The sequence below is a fragment of the Fukomys damarensis genome, unplaced genomic scaffold (genome assembly GCF_012274545.1).
Source record: "Fukomys damarensis isolate Sample0158 unplaced genomic scaffold, DMR_v1.0_HiC HiC_scaffold_15, whole genome shotgun sequence".
NCBI classification, from domain to species: domain Eukaryota; kingdom Metazoa; phylum Chordata; class Mammalia; order Rodentia; family Bathyergidae; genus Fukomys; species Fukomys damarensis.
This window is the reverse complement of record NW_022900927.1, coordinates 6,126,870-6,142,429: the sequence shown is the minus strand read 5'-3', so window position 1 is coordinate 6,142,429 and position 15,560 is coordinate 6,126,870. Positions and strand designations below refer to the sequence as shown.

Here is a 15,560-nt window from a genome sequence, read left to right as displayed (position 1 = left end):
CGGGCCGGGCGCGACCCAGAGCCGCCACCGCCCTCTGTGCCACTCGATGGAGGACGGGCTGCTGGAGATCAGGACCAAGGACGGCGGCGACATGCCGGCGCCTCTGGAGGTGTCCGCCGTGCCGGCCGTGGGGGACGTGATCTCCGGGGAGTACAACGGCGGCATGAAGGAACTGATGGAGCACCTGAAGGCCCAGCTGCAGGCCCTGTTCGAGGACGTGAGGGCCATGCGAGGGGCCCTGGACGAGCAGGCCTCGCACATCCAGGTGCTTTCGGACGACGTGTGCGCTAACCAGCGGGCCATCGTCTCCATGTGCCAGATTATGACCACGGCGCCCCGCCGGGGCAGCTTGGGCGTGGTCGCCGGTAAGGGGAGCTTTCCCGGTCCTCCCCAAGAGCCGGAGACTCCTTCGCCTGGAATCGGGGACAGCGGCTTGCTGGGTCGCGATCCCCAGGACGAGGAGGAGGAGGAGGACGACGACGAAGAGGAAAAAGAGATGCCCAGCCCTGCCACACCCACCAGTCACTGTGAGCGCTCCGAAAGCCCCTGTGCTGGTCTCCTTGGGGGGGACGGGCCACTTGTGGAACCCCTCGACCTGCCTGATATTACCCTGCTGCAGCTGGAGGGCGAGGCCTCTCTGTGAGGGGACTCTACGGGGACACTAACTTCCCGGGCTGGTTTGGGGTTTCTGAGTGCTTGACTCGAGGGGACTGAACGGGTGCGGCTCGCTTCGTTCCGACGGCTGCCCCTGTGCATCAGGGTAGAGAGAGACTCACCCCAAGAAGCATTTGTAGGGCGAAGGACTTTGGGAGCATCAAAAATTCTTTTTGCCCAATCAAGCGTGATAGCAAACTGGAGAAAGGTGAGGTTTTCGGAAAGAAAGTGCCCATCTCCGGACTCCCATCAACCCCCCCCCCACCTTGCCCTTTCCCTCTCCCCAGCAACAAGAGAACCCCTGAATTGTGTAAATAAAATCTGCTTTTTTCTATTCTGAAAAAAAGACTTATCTAGGACTATGGCAAATAATCGCTAATGATTTACCTAAACATAAAGGAATTGGGGTATTCTGTTCCGGCAACAGGAAATTTACCCTTCTGTTGAAATTCAGGGTATTCAGTGCTCTGCAGAAGCCTCACAGATCTCTGCAGCTGCTGATTGGTAAAGGAAGATTGAGGAGGGAACTAACTGCAGCCATAGGAATCTGGGTGAATGGGGTTCTGGGGGGTCCCAGGGCTGGGAGGAGCTGGCTATGAATGTGCATGAAGACAAAATAGCTCAGTCTCTAGGATTTTTGCATGCAGAGTGGATCCTGCCTTGTTTCTGACTTCATCTGGGATTGCTTTTCCACTAACTGGGGCTTAGAGAACAAAGAGCCCAGTCCACAGGCAGAGACTCCGGGGTGCTCAGCAGCAGCCCAGATTTAGGGGACGTTTGAGGGACTCGGGGCTGCAGCCAAAAACAATCTCTCCTGGCTACACCTGCTAACTTCAATTCCTTTTTCTGTCAATATGTCCCTACCTGCTGCCTCTTGGTGTTGCCTCCATAATGTCTTGTGTGTGTTATGTGTGTCCAATTGTGTAGTAGTGTGTGAGCCCTGAGGGGCAGGGCTTGTGGCTCTGGTGTTAGGTTCAGGGGGCTTCAAACTCTTCTGAGAGCCCCAAGCTATAATGGCACTTTCTTCTCTCCTCTCCCTTTTCCTCCTTCCCAACCAGGGCATGGAGCATGTGGCTGTCCTGAGGTTCCTTAACTGATGTGCCTCCCTCTTCCCTCCTGAAGTGGTGATTTTGTGTGCCCTTCCCCCTCCTTTGTGTATTCCTTCTCAATGCTTTTCTTGGTGTTAACTTTAATAAAAAGGCATCATCTCCCCTCCTTGCTGACTGGTACTAAGCGGATGTCAGGGGGGGCTTCTGGGCCCGTTGCATGGACCAGGTCTTAGTGGGAAATGTAGGGACTGTGCATTTTCCCTCCTGTCAACTTGCCTCCAGTTTCAAGGAGTTGACTGTTCCTGCCCTGGCTGGGACAAACACTGCAAACTCTGCCTGCTTTCTTTTCTATCCTGGACCTTGATCTCAAGCTGGATGGGGGAAGAAGAGGGAGGGTATGTGTTGAGATCCCCAGGCTAACATGCCAGCACTCCACACATGCAAGAGATTTCCTTTCGGTGAAACATCTGCTCCCTGGGAGAGGATTTCTGAATCTGAGTCCTGGAATGCCAGGCGGGACACCTGTTCATGGAAGGGGTGAGTTGGGGGTATTGTTCTGGAGGGATTGCCCAGGATCTCTGGGAGTGACACATCACAAAGGGAAGCACAATAACTGCTCAAGGCCTCTAGTGGAGGATTCCGGTAAGGTGTTCCCCAGAGAGCAGAGACTGACATCAGCTTTAGGCTGTTCCCTTGGTCATGGAGATTTCCCGAGGTTTCCCCAGAACAACAGTAGAGAGCAGAACAAGCTAGGATGGTGTGTGCGTGCATGCGTGCGTGTGTGTGTGTGTGTGTGTGTGTGTGTGCATGCGCGCACGTGTGTGCACTTGCTGTTGCTTGTTATGAGAGATAGAGCACTGGAGGCATAGATCTGGACCTGAATTTCAGTTCCAACACTGAACTGACTGATGTATAAAATAAAGTTAAAAAGTTTTGCAGAGAAAAATATATAAGACCCTAGGAAACACTGTTCACATGTTAGTGGGCTGGGATGGTGTGGCTGGTGAGATTCTTCTGGGAAAACAAAACAAAATCTTCTGGGAAGGTTCTAGAAAATCTCTTTTAATATACTAATTTCCTATCTGAAGAACCGTTATCTTTCAGGATAAGGAAAGGGGAATGGTGAGATTTCCAAGCTGAGCACAAGTCTTTTTGTCTTATATATCATATACTTTTGGACCAAAAGGTCTTGGGGGCCACCCTATATGTATAGGATGGCCAGGGAAAGTCTTGAGTTATATAGTGGTTGGGAAATGTGTTCTGGAACCTAGGGAGGGCAGCCAGAGTATGGAACCTGAGATGTGAACCTGGGGACTGGGAGATGAAAGGCTCCTTCCTGTTACAGTTCTAGCATCCAGCACTAATATTAGGCAACAATGATAGCAATCCTTTATTATTGAGTACTTACTATATGCCCAGTTTTATCTGTAGGCATTATTATTATTTTCACACAACAGTTCAGAGATAGACTCAAGGCTTGCTCAAGGTCACAGACTGTTACTTGGCAAAGCCAGGACTCGGATCTGGGTCTGTTTGATTTAGACAGCTCTCAATATGAAACACTGCTTTTAATTCCCTTTGGATTGTCAGAGGAGACCTGTTTCCTCAGTCAAGAGCCTAAAATCATCCTGTAAAAGAAATAATCTCAATTTACTTTTTATCTTCTCAGTTTGGATGAGAAATTGCAGTTCAGATTTTGGTTAGTTACCTTTCTCGGTGTCCAGGAGGCAAAATAACACACTCATAACACCAAAAACATGGCTGCCCTGACCTGTGCCTTGAGAGAAAGAATCTGATGCTCCCAGGTAGGTACTCCCTGACACAGCTCTGTCCTCACTGTTCGCCACTCCCTATAGCTCAGATTCTCTATTGCCTGATGCAAATCTCAGGGGCACCTTAGCCCTTCATAAAGTTCTAGTTGAGTCCTTTAACCCTTAACTCCATTTCAGTTCCTCTTTCTATACCAACTGTTCTAAACGTGCCCTAGTTCCTTGATGAAGGCCCTCTTAGAGGTTCTCTGACTATTTCCCCCAAGTCCAGACAGAGAAAAACCTCCCTAGAAAAAAGCAATTCAATGGTTTCTTCAATCTCCAACACCAGCATCTCACACAGATCCTGCCCAGGTTCCTCCTGACATCTGCCCTCCTTTTTCCTCATGACCCTCTTATGTTTCCTGTTTGGAATGCTCCTAACAACTGGTTTTCAGCAGTGATTTCTAACCAGGGAATCAAGGGTAAGGGTCACAACTGAAATTTAGAAGTCCATGGCCCTTTCAAATTGAATGCAAAATTTTACAAGCATATACACTTTCTAGAGAGAAAGTCCATTGTTTCTACTTAAGCCTTAGTATGTAAGAATTGAGTATAAAAAAATCACAATCACTGAACTAAAGGGCAATGAAACTTTTAACTTGAAAAATACCAGAGAAAAAACAACCTGGCTTGTATATAATATTTCTAATATTTCTAACCTTACCTCCCAGAGCCTCCACAGTATTTTCTACACTGAATTCAAATTTATATATAAATCTGATTTCAAAAAATTCAAATTCTGTTGACCTATAACTTGTGCTAAAATCTTGTATCCCATTGATTCCAAGTCTTGTGCTATCAAAGTTTACTAGAGCATTGCAGATGTATGAGAGGCAGGGAAAATAGCTCTTCCATGTCTTTGCACTGTGCTTTAGGCCTGGTTCCAAAACAGCACTACCCATAGGACATCACCCCTCACTGGCACCCCCTTTCCCACTGGTCTAAGGGGTGCCTCTCAGGGTCTAACACTTAAATCTCAAAATGAAAACACACACAATTTCAAAGAAGTAAGCTACAACTTTTGCCCGGCACAACCCAGAACTGTTCTTAGAGAATTAGTTATTTTTCTAAGATGCACACTGGCCTCCAACATAAACACGCAGTTTTGTATGATCTTAGTGCCACTACAGTTTATGGTCTCTCCTTGGTGAGTATAATGAAATGGCTCATTGAACAGTTTTCCCAGAACAAAGCAACAGTTCTTCCACAAATGTATTTGAGTTTATTCCTGCATAAAAGTCATACAATTGCTGGCTTTGAAAAGGCAGGTTTGCATAAGCACTTTTTTCTTATTTAATGCTTAGAAATAGAAATTCAGCCAGGGTATTGCTAAATGATAAGAAGTGGTAAGACATGATAGACACACAAGAGGAATGTTCCCCAATCTTTTATTTTAGCTACTATTCCTTTCCCACTTCTACATTGTCCCCAGAAGGTGAATTCCCTCTGAAAAATAGCTTTTCTGCTTGCAAGTGCTGTGCTTATAGAAGGAAACCTGCTCTGTAAATAATGCAGTAATGGTGCCACCTGTCGAGGAATAAAGACATTACAAGGGGAGCTTCAAAGTGAATGTCAGCAAGCACTACCAAATGCCTACTAAAGGCCTGGCTCTCTGCCAAATGGTGGGTGGTGAGGAGAGCTGGAGAAGCTGAATACATAGAACGTATTTGAAGCATATAAAAATCAATTGCAATAAACCCTTAACTCGTTTCTCCCAGCTCACACATACATCTCTAATCCCAAATTAATCTTTCTAAACCAGAGCTCTGGACAGCTATTTCTCTCAGCAATCGGCATCATGTTTCGGCATGCCCTGAGTGCAGTATAAAATCTGGTGCATGTGTGTGTGGGGCAACCAAGGTAACCTTTAATAAGGCTCTGGCATCCTTTTGTCCCTGTATATTTATTTCCCACCTACATTTTCTAGATGTCATCCCACCAGGTCAGAAGGCCATATGATCCAAGTTAGATCCAGTCAGGAATGATTCTGAAGGGTACACCAGAGCCTTTAACCTGTGGGTGACCAGTCTGGATGAGTCCTCCTGACCTTGGATCCCGTTTCTTAGTCATTCTTTCTACCTGCAGTCAGGTGTAAATCTGTCCTCCAGAAAAGAGACTTCTTCAGCCTTGATCACAATCACCAACCTCTCGTGTGATGTCTAGAAAGGCTACCTGTTTCCCCCTTCTCCTTATCTCTTTCCTCCTCTCTCATGCTACCTGTGAACAAGAAATTCTCAGAAATAGTGTGCAAAGCTTTTTTTAAATTACAAATTTGCATTTTTATTTCTAAGAATGGGGCTCATGATTTTCAGCAAATTCTTAAAGGGATCTGAAAAGCCAAAAAGGATATCAAAGCCTGTAGTCAAAATATGCTACCCGATGTTCCCCCCAAGGTGTCCCTCACTTTCCTGTGTTTGGTTTTTTGGTCATTCACTTTACTTTTTTTATCCATCCTACCTCTGTCACCCTATCTTTGTTATCTGTTCTTCAAGGGTCGTCAGTGGCCCTCCTTCCTGGAGCCTTTCCTCATGGATTTTCTTCCTCCTCCTCCCTCAATTCCAAATCTTTTCATTTGTAACTATTTTGGGGACAGTAACTCTGCTTTGCCTTACTTCTATTGTTCTTTATGTGCTTTTGTTGCTCCCTTTTCCAAATAAGTATCTTGAGAGCTGGGGCAGATTTATCATGTTTTAGTCTCTGAAGTGTCTCTCTTATTTTGCTGTCATTACGGCACCATAGATTATTAGGCATATCACTATTTTAAGTACCATTAAGAAAGGAAAAACTGCCAATGAAGTGATCACTGTAATTCCTCCTCACACGTTTTAAAGTTTCATTCTTATTTGAAGAGCTCTTTCAGACATTTTTACAAACAGATATTTTGGTATCATACTGTAGACACAGATATAACGGAAAGTCATTGAAGTATTATTATAATTTCCTCACATTGAATCTGACACCTCAGAGTCACTTTTTGACTTAGAGTTGTCTGCATTTTTCCGTGCATTTCTATTCTCTGGGCCTTGTGGAGTATTAGTGGAGCAACACTTCTTACAGAGAAAAAAGCTGAGTTCTTTGCTACCATCTTTGGGAATTTCCTCTGGGCTACAATACCTAGACTGCAAGTTTTAACAGTGGTATTTTTTTGGGTAGTGCCAGAAACTGATCAGGAAAGCTGTTTAGACAACAATCAGAACTACTATTCCTTTAAAAGAGTCCTTAAATGGTTGATGAACTGAAACATCAGAGATTGTAGATTCTTAGTCAAGCCACTTAGAGTAACAGCTGTGTTTAGGCAAGTTTGTGCTTGGCAATTATGTCCTGGCTGCTGCTTGGCCAAGAATTAATTGTAAGCTGCCATCAGTTACAAGATGCAGTCCCTTTCCAAGATGTTAACATATGACAGAAAATTGTGCCTGGAATCTGTGAAATTAGTAGTAAAAGACATTTCCAATAATGAGCAGAAATGTGTTTAATTGCATAGTAAGGGTATTAATAAATAATTTTAAATACTCTTTTATTTAAATTTTTTTTGGTACCAGGGATTGAACTCGGGTCCTTGCGTTTGCAAAGCAGGCGCAGAACCACTGAGCTAAATCCCTGGTAATAAATAATTTTAAACCTGAAAGTTGAGAATTAAAAGACATATTATCATCTTTTAGAAACTTCCAAAATTTTATTGCTAAAAGAAAATTTAATGACGGTCATATAGCTATACATGTAACTCAGATGTGTGAAGGAACTTCCCAGGTCTGTTGGAGATCTGATTTCATTTGATCCAAATTCCAATTCCCCAATTTGAGACAGCATTCCACATGATTTCTGCCTTATGCTATGGTTTTTATTTCCTCTGCATCCATATCCCTGAGCCTGTGCAGGCTGCCCCAGTTTGACTCTTTAGCATCTCTAAGGCAGACAAAACAAACTTTTCACTGCTTTTAACAAGAAATATAATTCTACTATCACTTAAAATGTTTTACTGTATACTTGAGTAGAAAGATGGGGTGGAACACACTGAGGGGAGGGAACAGTGATCACCAGGAAAGTTCCACAGGCTCCTCTACTCTCTCCCTTTAAGCTCTTCCTCTTCCCTGCCTGTTTCAGATTATTCGTCAAATTCCTTCTCACATCATCTTGAGAAAAAGTTTGTCTCCCATGTAGCTTCCTAGTTGGTAGTAATTCATTTCATTTCTACTCCAACTATTTTATTTAAAACTATAGTCTATTTCAAAGAGTACTGCCAGTGAATAAATATTAATGATGTCATGGCCCATAATTAAGGAAATAGGTAGGTGGAGGATGTGCTCAGGGGTGCATAATTAATGGCAGTGTTGGAAACAGAGCGTCGTTACCTGAATTATCCACTGGTGCCTTTTTTCCCCCATTAAATGGTACGCACCTTACAACACTATAAATGGTTACCATATGCTCAGAAGTAAGAGTCAAAATTACTCTCGTAACAAGCAAACAATTCTTATGCATGCTGGAAAAAGACATCGAAAAAGAGAACCATTACTGAGTCGGCATTTTTTACTAACTGCTTGCTAGTTGTCTCATGGAAGGTACTGGAGCAGACTCTGAGGAGTCATGGTCCCTGCACTTAAGGGACTTGTAGTTTACTGATGAGAGAATGATATGTTCTTGAACTAGGGCAGAAGAGAGAAGGGAAAAAAATCTGTTTTCTGTGAGCCTTGCCAAATGAACTGAGAACATTACAATTTATAAATGGGCCTGATGTATGTGGGAGAGTAGGTGTGTGTGCTGGCAGGAAATGCTAAAGTGGAGACGGGAACTTTAAAAGTGTTCTGAAAAACCATAAAATTTTATACTACAGATGATATCCAGTTTGACATCGGAAGAAAAGCATTAGTAGAGGCAACATCCCATAATTCACTGGAAATGTAAGTAAAAAGTGGTTTTCTGAAAACAACAGACGAACTCCAGATAAACTAACCACATGTAAGCCTGTACACCAGTGCACAAAGAGTAGGTAATATAAAAGTAGATTTTGAGATTTTATACGATGACAAAAATAGAACCTCACCAATATAAAGAAAGACAGTAGGATGGGACTTGTGCCTGGAACATGGCGGTGAAAGCAGATCAAGTACACTTTTCTAAAGAAACAGAACTAAGTTTTGATGAGCAGCTGGAAAGAGGTTTTTGGTCATGGAACCTACATCATATATTTGTGGGGAACGTACTTTTGGACTGAAGCAGTTTCTTTGCTGCGATCTATAAAAAGTTAGCTCTTGCCTCTGCCATTTGTAAAAGTCAGGAAGGAAAGAAGGCAGAAAAGGAGTAAGGAGGAGAGGAAGAAGGAAAAAAGACAAAAGAAAACAAGTTAGGGCTGGGGATTTAGCTCAGTGTTTCCGCCCCCGCCTGCCTCGCAAGCACAAGGACCGGAGTTCAAATCCCAGTACCAAAACAAAACAAAACAAAACAAAGAAAACAAGTGAGAGAAGTAAAATGAAAACAAGAGTGATAAAAGGAAAGTCAGAGTAGTACCTTACATTTTGAAAATAGTCTTTTATGGTATTTTTATATTCTTCACAGTAGAAACAAGGAAGAAACAAGGAATTATTTAGGTAAAGATAAAGGAGAGGAAAAGAAACAGTATTGTAAAAATGTGCCATGGCTATAAAAACAGGTAAACTGGATTACAAATCTCAGGAAAAATATGAAATTGACAAAAGATCAAGTTCCAAAAGGGGACAGGGGAAGTTAATTTTTAAAAAATGTCATCTGTCAGAAGAAGTTAATACAACAGATTGCTATTTTCAATCTAACCCTGTCCTACACAGATGGGATTGATTAGTAAACTGGGCGTGAGGAAAATGTTTTTAATTCATTGAGGGTATTGGTACAATTTGGTGAACATTATGATCACATTCATCTTAGAGAATTTGTACCTTTACGATATATCTTCATTTATTTTCCCCATCTCTCTTCCCTCCCTTTCACCCCTTACCCCTCTTTATTTAGAAGCTTTGTTTCCATTATTTCCTTTTCTCAGTTTTTCTTTCCCTTCTTTCCTTTCCCCAACCCCTCCTTAGTTTCCCTTCCCCTTTGAGCATTTTCTTACTATCTCACAATATCTATTATACATTTTAGTCCTCATTTGCACTGTTTCTCACACCAGAGAAACAATTTGGCATTTATATATATGTGTCCTATTTATTTCACTTAGGAGTATGGTCTCAAGGTGTATCCATTTAGCTATAAATGACTTGTTTATCTTTATGGCTGAGTAGTACTCCGTTTTATAAAAGAACCACATCTTTATCCAATCACCAATGGATGGGCCTTTGTGTTGTTTCCAAGATTTAGCTATTATAAACTGTGCCACTATACACATGTGTGTGCAAATATCACTGTGGTACGATGTTTTTAATTCTTTTAGGAAGATAACAAGAAGGTGGACAACTGAGAATCTATAATTTTAGTTTTTTGAGGAATCTCCATACTGATTTCCACAGTGGTTGCACCAGTCTATGGGAGTGAGGGATATCTTGAGAGAAAGTAACCACACCATTGAATTCCTGATAGTAAAGGAGACAAAGTAATATGTGTGTCCAAGGGTATAAGAAACCTGACAGCAAATAGTTGAAATGTATGATTTTTATACCTTGAAACTACGTGGGAAAGTTTCAAAGAAGGTGAAATTTAGTCAGTAAAATTACTTTGGAGTCCAGTAAAGAGAAGTGAATGGAACGGCCAATGGGATGTTATCAATGAACTCAGATTTAGACATGTCAGGCATAACCAAGAGAGAGGTACTTATATTTCAATGCTTTCAAAAGGAGCATAAGGCAATCACTGAGGAGTCTGATGACAATGAATTTATGGACTTATTTTCCATAAAGGGCATCATGGACAAACTTAGTACAGATGGAAGAATGGAGAAAATATTTGCTTTCGCTAAACTGCCAAGATAATGCTATACTTGTGGAATATACAAACAACTCCTACAAATGAACAGGAATAATACAGAAACCAAGTAGTAAAAAAGAAACAAAAGCCATAAACAGGCAATTTACCCTGGGGGGAAAAAGCTAATAAACATATGGAAATTTGATTAAAACCATTAGTAATAAAATGCAAATTAGCCAACAATAAGACATCACTGCATACCCATGAAGCCAGCAAAAATTGGAAGTCTAGAAAATTGCAAGTGTTGTCAACATGCAGAAATACAGTGACTTACACAGCTACACTTCCACTTTTGGAAAGCAGTCTGGCATTACCTAGGTCCATGTATATGTACATTTAGGTAGTCCAGAAATTCCCAAGAAGGGGACTAAAATAAGGATATCCAGTGCAGGGTTACAAAATAGTGGGGAGAGTTGAAGACAACAAGAGTTTAATCATTGGAAGAGTGAATGGGTACAATGTAATTCCTACTGGGCATTAATGTGAAAAAACTGATTATAAATGGTAACACCTGGCAAAGCAGATGAAGCTGAAAAAACTGTGCTTAGTGAAAAAACAAAACTAAGACATAGAATGTGATACAGAACTAGTAGCTTTGGAGTACATTTAAAAATACAGGCCTGCAAGACAATAACTATATTGAGAAAACACGTAAGCAATATACGCATTAATCACACTACAAAACTGCCTACCTTAAGGCGAAGAAGGATGTAAATAAATAAAACGAGTGTCTTTGTAGGCACTGGTGATGGTGTGCAATGAACTGGAGTATGATTAACTTAATCCTTTGAGGAATAAAACCAACGAAACTCACAAAAATAAGACAGCACCTGGAAGATGAAGAGCTGGAACCCAGAAAAAGCTGCAAAAACCAAACCAAACCAAACCAAGCCTCCACCAGCAGCAGCAGCAGCAGCAGCAGCAACAACAACTTCGAGGACAACAACAACAAACCTGACAGCAAAATGGGCTTGTTATTTTGAATAAAAAGAAGGGCCAAGTGCTGCTCTGGGCCCATGAGGCCCTGGTAACAGTTGAGGTGGGGTGGTGGTACACAATGTTTCCGGAGGTGTGAATGGAGATGCTTGAAACACTTTCTTAATCAGTCCTTCTACTGGGACATTATCTAAAGACTTTGGTTGCAAGAAACAGAAATCCATTTAAGATAGCTTTAAGCAAAAAATGGAGTTATTATAAGGATGTAAGTTTACTTCACAGAATTTAAGAACAAGAATGCTGTTGGGTCTCTAAGGCTGACAAAATTAGGGCAGCCATTATCTCAGGCTTTTTCTCTGTGGACATTTTTAAAAAAAAACATCTCTGCTTCCCTCTATTCTCTCTCTCCAACCTATTTTCTCTGCATGTCAACTTTTTCTGCCTCTTCATGGACATGGCAAGAAGACAAGTGCTTCACAGCTGAGTCTCTGCCTATTCTAATTAAAAACGGCCATATCCACTGCATACCAATTCCAATCCCTAGAAAAGATGTCCTAATTGAGGCAGCTTGCTTGGCTGTGTCACCTATGGTGATAGGAGGCGGACAGGTATTTTGTGGTATTGGTTACAGGCCCCGTACCTGTGGGATAAGAGGGGATTTAGAGAATAAGCTGCATGGCATGCCAGATACTCATCAAATGAATGAATCAGTGAATAACAGGAAACCCAGTTTTGTTTATTTCCAGAGCCCGTGTTCTTCTACTGTACCACATGGCCTCTAAATTTACCATTTGAGAGAACTGTTCTGTTGCCTAGTAAAGGGAAATGGTTTCATATCAAGGTATCCCCAGAAAACAAATGGCATACCCAAATCAGGATGATTTGAATAATTTAGTAATGATTATTTATTTACAAAGGTGTTGGTGGAGTATAGGGAAAGAAGAATTCTCCTATCAGAACAGCTATTCATGAAGAGATAAGGTGAGGGTTTGGTTCTAGAATTTGGAGAACGCCATGCAAAAGGAGCTAAGATTTTAGGGAGAAGGACTCAGATGGGCTTACCACTATTCCCACAGAGAGAGCACCAGAAGATTACTGTACACACCAGCCTCATGTCCTGCTTCTCTCTGATCTGCCTTTGCTCTTCACTGGCTGAACCTAATAGAAACCAGAGGTAAGGGAACCTGCCTACCCAGTCCATGCAGGTCACCCTTCTCTGTCCAAAGCTGGGCAAAGTGGGTGAAGATGGAGCTGAGGAAGCAAGCAGAAGATATCTAGGTATTTAGGCTGGAAAAATAAAAACAAACATGTATAACTATATCAGAAACCCGAAAAGGTGAGACTTAAACAGGCTCTAAATGTGTTTGGTTTTCACGTCCTGGATAAATCATATTTCTCTATGTTAAACTGAGTATTTCAGAGGTCACTAACAGGTGCCCAACGGCGCTCTTCCGGGGTCCAGAGCTCTGGACATTCCCTTCCCACTCCTTTCAGAACAGTTTTGCTTTTTTGGGTTAATATCTCTGGATTCTGCTTAAGGTTTCATTGAAGAAATAGCGCTACAGTACTTCTGAGGCCAAGTACTCTGTCAAAGATCTAAAAATGAACCAATCACAGCCTAGTGGGGAAGACAGAAAAGTAAATAAGTGCTAAAACGATAAGGGAGTACGGCGATAGGAGAAAGGCACTTGTTATTATGGGAACCCAGAGCCCAGTAAACGCAGAACACGGGGTCAGGGGAGGTTTCCTGTAGTGGGCAAGGGAAAAGGCAGCTCAGAGGACACTGCGGTTGTTCACAGGCGGAAAGAGGAGCCGAGCATTACACAATTCGCTGAAAGTGGGCCATCACTTGGAAAGGACCAGGGTTTCATCGGTGGACCTAAGTGGGAGCTATGGAGGCTGGATGCGATGGGCTCAGTCCACCTCCAGCCTTGTTCAGCCCACGACCCACCCACCGACAAACAGGCGCGGCACCTCCACAATTCCACTGGGCTGGGAGGGGGTATTCCAAGCCCCAGGCTCTGCATCTCCAGCTGCCGAGGTCTGCTGCAGCCTCAATTTCCCAAAATAGATCCCGTTCCCCAGAGGGAGACAAATTAACTCAATCTGGCCGGGGCGGGGCGGCCAAACGCAAGGAGCTCATTGGCTACCACAGCTGTGATCCCAGAGCTGATTGGCCACACCCACCGCCTCCGCGGTCCTAATCGGGTCAGGGCCCCACAGCTTCCTGGGTAATTTGGGCGTGAGTCAGGGAGACTGGCGGGGCAGCATGGCATCAGCTCTGGATTTGACCTGAAGGCCAGAGCCTGAGGGCGAGAATCTGGCTTTCCTATATTTTCGACCCTAGGGCCGGGCTGTGGTAACTAAAACTTGACGTCGCGCCCTCTGGTTTTGCATTTGAAAATGCAAAGGAGATTGGAAAGAACGCTCACTTTCCGGGTAGCTCTAGTTGCATTTTCCTGTTTTTCCTGTTTTTAGCTTGGGGAGGGGGCTCTTGGTGTCCTTCCAGGGATCAGATCCTTTGTCACGGGAGACGCCCCCTGGGCTGTGTCTTCTGTGGGAGCCCCTCTGTCGTGCGTTTCCGCCCAGAGCCATGAAGGAGAAAGTGATCGTCCTTGAGAATGCAGTGCTAGGTCACTTGGGTCCTGCTTTTCCAACGTTCCGGGTCCCAACTCACCAGCCATCTGTGTTGGACCGACAGGAAATCAGGCGATTGCTCTTGCGTGAAGTTGTATTTGTCCCTAGCATCCACCTCTCCTGCCCTAGTGTTTCACCTTTACAAGTCCTGAGTACTTTTCATGGTTCAGCAAATAGGATCTCGGTATAAAGCTGGCACCAGTCTCCCGGGCTGGGCTGTAGGAGCACAGTCCCTGGAACCCGGCCACTAATAACTAGAGTTAGTAATTGCCAGTTGTTTTCAGCAAGTTATTTGGCCTCTGCGTGTCTCAGTTTTTGTATCAAATTGTATCAACCTAGTATCTCACAAAGTTTGTGAGGATTAAATGTAAAGCTCTTAGAATTTATGAATGTGAGCTGTTAGAATCTGTGCTGACAAAATGCTTTTATAGTAAAGGTCTCTTATAACGCTTGCCTTTGCTGTTACCATTATTTGTTCTTATGTTTCTTACTAGATGTGGAGATCCTTAAAAGCTGAAATGGTCTTGTTTAAAATGTTAGCTTTTGCCAGTGCTGGGCAACTGTAAAGCTAAGAAATTATTTCTCAGAAAACTCTTTTTTTGAAAGCACCGTTCTCACTCTCTCCTTCATTTTAAAAATTTCACTTTTAAAGACTCTTTGAGACCCTAATTTTCAAACTAAATGAGCAGAGATCTATGTTCTCCATAGTGTTGAAGAAGGCCTTAACATTTCTCTCTGCTTGACAAACTTTAGACAGGTTTCTACTTGACTATAGATTAACTTTTCTTAGATAACTTATTTAGAAAACTTGTAACTATCAATTTTCTCCCTGTCCCTTTGATATTAGAAGCCCATTGCTGGTTTTACCACTCAGGAAATGATCTATCTCAGGAATTGGAACGATCCCTTTTACATGCAGTCATCAAGGAAGATAGTGTCCCTGTCACCCTGAATGCAGATCCCTCATTTCCTTGGTTCTCTGTTCTTCGTAACTTTGATAAGAAAAATTCAGTCAAAAAACATGGACCATGCAGAAATATAGGTAGAATTTATTGTAAAGTAGATACAGACGTACTCTTTCAAGCAAGAAGGCGGCAGTGCCAGGAAAGCATCTTCATTGAATATGAATTTGGGTACATGTTTATGCACCCAAGAGTTACTCTTGATGTCAAGGGAACTAGGATAATTATGATACTTATCAACATTTTACTGGGGTGTTACTTAAGAATTGCAAGATGTCTTCCTGTCCTTTTTATCTAGTGTTTCCTCAGGGGCTTTGATCCTGTAAGAAACATATGAAAGATAAGTTCTTCATTTAAACCAGGTCCTAGCCCAATGCAGGAGGGTCCTTAAAGAACATTTCCTTTCCTAATATAATCGGGTTGTAGGCTGTGTCAGCCAGTGCAGAATCTCTTGTTCTGGAGTTAGAGGCCAGGTATCAGAAAAGATGTGCACAATATGTAACCTTAAAATGTCATTGTGCTCTGTGGGATCACTTTGGGTCAGAGACCTAACAAGTGATTATAAGTGTACTATGCAT

General features: G+C 42.8%; 1 protein-coding gene and 1 long non-coding RNA gene across 7 annotated transcripts in view; one reads left to right on the top strand and one right to left on the bottom strand.

The window, feature by feature from the left end:
- The first annotated feature begins 6 nt into the window (after window positions 1-6).
- Ccdc184 (coiled-coil domain containing 184) overlaps window positions 7-15,560 on the top strand; it is a 25,348-nt gene continuing 9,794 nt past the window's right edge. The window contains exons 1-3 of one of the 6 annotated variants that reach the window (XM_010638304.3): window positions 7-527; window positions 8,349-8,415; window positions 12,460-12,529. In XM_010638304.3, the coding sequence (XP_010636606.1) occupies window positions 47-527; window positions 8,349-8,415; window positions 12,460-12,514 (603 nt within the window). In that variant the 5' untranslated portion in view covers window positions 7-46 and the 3' untranslated portion in view covers window positions 12,515-12,529. Of the gene's footprint in view, window positions 1,206-1,712; window positions 1,864-3,372; window positions 3,509-8,348; window positions 8,416-11,186; window positions 11,212-12,459; window positions 12,530-15,560 lie in introns of those variants that run through there. The other 5 variants (XM_010638307.3, XM_010638309.3, XM_010638310.3 and 2 more) reach the window with 5 other exon arrangements.
- Window positions 15,050-15,560, bottom strand: part of LOC104872162 — a 16,222-nt gene continuing 15,711 nt past the window's right edge. Inside the window, exon 4 of the long non-coding RNA XR_783080.2 lies at window positions 15,050-15,302. This is a non-coding gene — a long non-coding RNA (uncharacterized LOC104872162). The remainder of the gene's footprint in view (window positions 15,303-15,560) is intronic.